The sequence below is a fragment of the Callospermophilus lateralis genome, chromosome 4 (assembly GCF_048772815.1).
Source record: "Callospermophilus lateralis isolate mCalLat2 chromosome 4, mCalLat2.hap1, whole genome shotgun sequence".
Taxonomy (NCBI): Eukaryota; Metazoa; Chordata; class Mammalia; order Rodentia; family Sciuridae; genus Callospermophilus; species Callospermophilus lateralis.
This window is the reverse complement of record NC_135308.1, coordinates 41,403,942-41,409,941: the sequence shown is the minus strand read 5'-3', so window position 1 is coordinate 41,409,941 and position 6,000 is coordinate 41,403,942. Positions and strand designations below refer to the sequence as shown.

At 33.6% G+C, this 6,000-nt stretch overlaps 1 protein-coding gene across 1 annotated transcript in view; it reads right to left on the bottom strand.

Moving 5' to 3' along the window:
• Nucleotides 1–804: 804 nt before the first annotated feature.
• Nucleotides 805–6,000, bottom strand: part of Msr1 (macrophage scavenger receptor 1) — a 73,707-nt gene continuing 68,511 nt past the window's right edge. The window contains exon 10 of the mRNA XM_076852437.1: nt 805–1,086. Coding sequence (XP_076708552.1) covers nt 953–1,086 — 134 coding nt within the window. The 3' untranslated portion in view covers nt 805–952. The remainder of the gene's footprint in view (nt 1,087–6,000) is intronic.

Below are 6,000 nucleotides of genomic sequence, written 5' to 3'. Positions count from 1 at the left end.
GGGATGAGATGACTATTTCTGAGGGAGCATACCCTGGATTACTGTCCTTTTAAGCCTGAAGATGCCTGCCACCCCACCTTTTCTGTGTTTATAAATGTTGACTGACTTCATGAAAAATTCCAAAGACAAAGAGTTGAAACTTCTCTGTCTTCTACACTCAAGGCATTTGCATTATATGTGTTAAAATGGAATAATCACACATACATTTTAAGCACAGTGCCCTAGAATTGTAACAACTTAGGCATTCAACTTAATTAAAAATGCATAACAAACTGAGCTGTATGTTGACAAGTAACATTTTTGATCCACCAGTTGCCTGGACACATGCAGCGATATGTGTCCTTTCAACTAAGTTTATAATTAACAGCAGTCAGAACGTGGCCATGAAAATAAGTTCTCCACCGTGGCCAAGAGATCATTAGCAATGCTATCTAACACCCATGTTACATTTACAGATATTAATATCCAGATAAGATTCTGCCTTTAAAAATATGTATGCAATGGAGAATTTTGCCAACTGGGCACAAAAGAGATCTTCTCAACCCTCCCATTATTCAGAAAGTAATTAAAATCAATTAACTATGTTACAATGAAGATTAAAATGACGAAATTATAATTTGGTGGTGAAAGTATCAGAAATTAGAGCCAGTGATTAGTGTCTTTCAATTATCATTGACATGTTTGTGATCTAGGAGACTTAAAAGTCAAATGTGTTTAATTTAATGTTATTACATTAGAAAATTCCATTTAAAAACCTAGAGGAGTTAAAATGTTTGAAATATAGAGTAAGTATAAAGGTGTTCAATATGTTTATCAGATTATTTGAAAAATGTTACTGGTATTTGGACAATACTCTTAATCCCTTAAATTTTCATTAAACTAATTTTAGTGGGAAAAGATAATACTCGTTTTACAACAAAGATTTCATAAATATGAATGAAAACACAATACATTATAAAGAACAAGTGACTCCAGCGTCTTCAGAGTGTGAACAGACTCTCACACCCCATTGCCTGATATTACACTCTTCAATAGATGACTCTCTCCCAAAACAAAATACTTCATTCAGCCATATTGGACCAGTACCTGCAAAAATCAGATACAACTGCATTAGTAAGCATAAGTAAGTGGTCATGTTTAGTGGGACAAAGCCATTAGCCCATTCACTAATTAAACCCAAATATTGATCATTATCTACATGCAAGTTCTGTGCTCTCTGTTAGAATTCCAAAATGAATCCCCTGATTCAGAGAACTTTATACTCCAGTCAACATGTAAACTACTAATGTACCAAGAAATGAGAGTTATAACAAAGGTTCCTATGCTGGTCCATGAAAGCACAGATTAAAGGATAGCTGATTCTTTTTCTAAGGGTGCAATGAGATTGATTATTAATCTAAACATAGGGAAGGAAATAGCTCCAATAGCAATGGAGATATGTGATAACCAGATGATCTACGTGTCAAACTATGGCAACTGTTTTTCGAAACATCCTGGGGCATGTCTGGAACATAAGAAATACTGGCGGGAGGACTCCATAGCTGCATCTTCATTATTTTTAGCTTCCAATATGTTTCATTGAGCTGTGCCTAGTTTGCCAAAATATTATCTAACTTTGATCCAACTAAAACTGATCCAATCAGGAAAGAATTTACAAACTACACTGTAAGGAACCATGGATTGAAAATATTACTAACTACAAGAACAAGCAAATAACATGAAAATGTCAGGGCTAACACACATGCTCTTTGTCTGAGATAATTCTCAGGCCTTTATAAGAAAAACAACGGCTGTCATCAGTAAGCTACCTGACAGATATTTAACTAAATGAATATACTTAACCACCACTTCCAAGTAAATACTCTATTTTTATCAATAAGCAAACCACTCTTTTAAAAAGAAACTCATGCAATGAAAAGAAAAGCTAATTTTAAAAATAAATGTTTGGATGTGTTATTCCCTAAAGTTTCATAAGTAGATCACTTATAAATGTTCTCCTTCTTTTTTATTCTTGAGATAGTTTAAACCATTGGGAAACTTTTAAATAAATGGTTTTGTTAGCTAGATAAAATTGCAAATCTCCTGAGGAGTTTTCAAGAACACTTCATGCCATAAAGATACTGATGGTTCCACACTGAATTTATCAAAATCTTTTCAAAACTGGTGGATAATAAATAAATATTTTAATACTGTATGCATAATTATGATGATTTTCCTAAAGTTGGACCAATATGATCTTGAAAGGTTCTCTTTCAGTCACAAGAGTTATATAACATATTTAGAAATAACTTCAACTTAGACCTCTGTGCATCTATAGAAGACTATTTTTTTCAAAGAGGCATGCATGATGATATTACTCTCACCAAGATTTCAAACATTCTGTGAGCTCAATAAATAAAATATAATAAAATGTACATGGTTAATAATGTGCATAATTGTATAGTGGTTTGTGCATGTATAAATAATCAGCTCTTGGTGCTTTTGTTATTTACTATGTGGATAACACTGGAAAGAACCTTAAAAATTTATGGAGGCTTTCCATCTTATATAAGTATATATTAAAAAGTTATTTCAAGTAATAAGGGCATCATGAAAATGCTTGATGTATTAAAATAATTAGTCTCTGGGCATCTAAAACACAAAATACATTAATCACTGGAGGAAGATTCATTAGGAAGGTTAGGTAGAAAGTGGGGTCCATGTTAAAAAAATTCTTAAACTTTGTATTGTTAAGTCACCAAAAAAATGACATCATCAGATGTACATTTTAAAATTGTATGTCTGGCAAAAGATTGGTAGTTGGACTGAAGAAAAAAGAATTTGTAAGACAGAAGGAAACTTAATACATGTCTATATAGAAATTTTTTAATGACATGCTTTTATTTGCTCTTAGAATTGAACAGAAAGTTTTGGTTTTCACATATCAAATAAATGATACATTCATTTAATTTATGAGTAATCTGTGCCTTCACTAGAAAGATCCAAACATGAGACAAAATTTTCTTTTGGTTTGCATTATCAAAGTAACTATGAACATTGCATTTTTCATTTACCATAACAGTAATTAAACAATTAGAGTCCAAACTATGCTTCTATTATGGGTTGTTTGATTGTTTTTGTGGTGTTCATTATGGAACCCATGGCTAAGCAAAAGCTCTATCACTTAACTACAACCCCAGCCACAGTGTTTCTATTATTAAAAAGCAATGATTTTTCCTGGGCTGATCAATTGCAAAAGTAGTAATAGTAAACTGAAGAGCGCAACTATTTTTTGAAGTGTTTATAACAGTATTGAGTTTTTCCAGAAACCCCTCCGAAAACACTTTTTGGTTCTCAAATTGCTTTTGTTATGTGGGGCATATTCCCTTTTGTTTATGCATACTTTTGAGTGTGAATACGTTTGTGTGTATTTCCTTTTAGGTTTATAAAAAAGTTTTGGAAAACAAACAACTGGGTACCATGGTACATACCTGTAATCCCAGTGGCTAGGGAGGCTGAGGCACGAGGATCAAGAGTTCAAAGCCAGACTCAGCAACTTAATGAGGCCCTAAGCAACTTACAAGACCCTATCTCAAAATTTTATATATATATATATATAAAATCACTGGGGATGTGGCTCAGTGGGTTAAATGGCCCTGGGTTCAATCCCCAGTATCAAATATGAAAACAAAACAAAACGAAACAAAAACAACAACAACAACAACAACAATAGTAAGACAATACTATCTACAGATGGTAAGACAATACCAGTGCCAAAATGGAAGGGAGTCAAGACACTAGGTTCATTATAAATTATACACATCACATTTATGGACATTAATGTGTAAATTAAGAGAAGAGGAATTTTGGTGAAAACCATGACTCTTATACTTCTGGGTGCACAAGAATAGAAGGCTCCATGGCCTCTGTCACTGGCTACTGTGAGGTTTTTCCTCTATATTTTATGAATCCAGTCACTGGATTAAGTGCAGAATTTCTAGACTCCTAGAAAAGAGAATTAAAGTGAGAATTTCCTATGGGCTGTAGCACTGTTCTAGCAGGGGCAGCATAGGGAAGAAATGACTTAGTCTACTGATGGGCTGATGTGTGAGTGCACATTTTTAGACGCTGTGATTAAGGAATTATGAATGTCAGAATAGCAAGGATGTGGTGATAATAATGGAAATTTAAGCTTACTCTTTTAAGGAATTAGTATGTAACAGGAAACATTCAATGTCCATTTATCATATTATCTCATTGAATCCTCAATTAACTGTTAAAAAAAATTAAGTGCTGATATCATGCCATTTTATCGTTGAAGCAACTGAAACTCGGAAAGAATAAGAAACTTTTCCCAAGGTCACAGGGAATTCCTAACCTGTTTCTACCCAGAGCCAGTGCCCTTTATCAACGATGTACTGCACACCCCTGTGTTTTCAGACAACCATGACAGAAATCTATTTTGAGTATCTACAGGAGTGAACAAGACCAAAATCCTTCGCACTTGCCCTGACCTTCTACTGGGCCTTATGTTCTAGGGTTGTGAAGCAACTGCACACACATGAACTGTGGCAGAGTGATACCTACCTTAGAACCTCTTATTGAACTTCTTTTTTCTACTGGGGACACACAGATGTGATAAACACTTGTAGGTTTTGGTAACTGTGTCTTTTGCTATGCGGAAAAGATTCAGGCACAGCAAACATGCCATGAGTGCATTTGTATAAGTCAATATGCTAGGTATTTTCACATACAATTCTAAGTGTTTCTTCTCATAATAACCCTGAAAAAGGATGGCAAATACTTCCATCTCATAGATAAACTGTCACTCAGAAAGGATATATGACTTTCTTAAAACAGCAAAGAATACAGCCAAGTATACTGACACTTAATGATATTCACTGGCTGTGTAGATGCTTAAATAGTTATAAAAATAACTTCCAAATATTTGTTGTTGTTGTTTTTATATTAATATATTCAAGACTATGGAGCCTAAGGGAAATTTTTATTTAATACATATTTTCTATCTCATTCCAAATTGTTTTCTGCATTAAAAAATTAATGCAAAGGTAGCATAAAATTCATGAAATTTTATATTCATATGAACCTACAAGATTTAAAAAATGGGTTTTTTAAAGATAATAACAGTTATTCAAGGATTTTTGTTGTTGCTGCTGTTTTTTTTTTATTTGCCTCTGAAACATATTTCCTACTCAGTGGAAAATTATGTAAATTGGATGTGTACATTTTAGATATATTTTTATTCTTTAATCCTGAATTTTTTCAATCCCATCTATTTATATCAGTATTCATCATCTATCTCATCTATTTCTATGTATCTGTCATCTGCTCATGTCATCTATGTATCTATATATTTATTTCATCTATCTATCCGGGCATCTATGCATCTGTGACTTTCTTTAAATTTGAGGGCTATAGGAAGGACAAGTGGACTTATTTTGTTTCTAACAGCAGGAAACAATAAAACTGTTGTTTATGGCTTCTGGAGTTATGAGCTTGGTTTGTGATGCTTGAGAGTATAGTGCACAGGTAATTATATTTCCTATTAACCTTTTGTGTGAGAATGTGTGAGTGAGTGGGTGAGTAAGTGTGTGTGTGTGTGTGTGTGTGTGTGATGCTTAGGAAAACCACAGAACCTCATACATGTAGCTCTACCACTGAACTACATCCCCAGCCCTGCCTCTTCAAGTTTAAGTGATTTTGGTATCTTTAATCTGATCTTCAGTTGGCCACCATTGCTATGGGGAAAAAAGGTAATTGGAGTTCATAAAATGATGAGATTTGAGATTGACTGCTGAGTAGATAAAAATGGAAGCAAAGATTATTAATGGTTCAAAGCATCTGGATGTATTTTCATTATCTCTAGTCATGAATGGGTGACATGAATTTTACCACTGTGATGACTTATCAGGGAAGTGCTTTAAGAAGACTTTCTCCTTTGAGGAAAACAAATATTATGTTTGGAATCAAAGTTGAAAATGTCATTGGGATGGAAATATA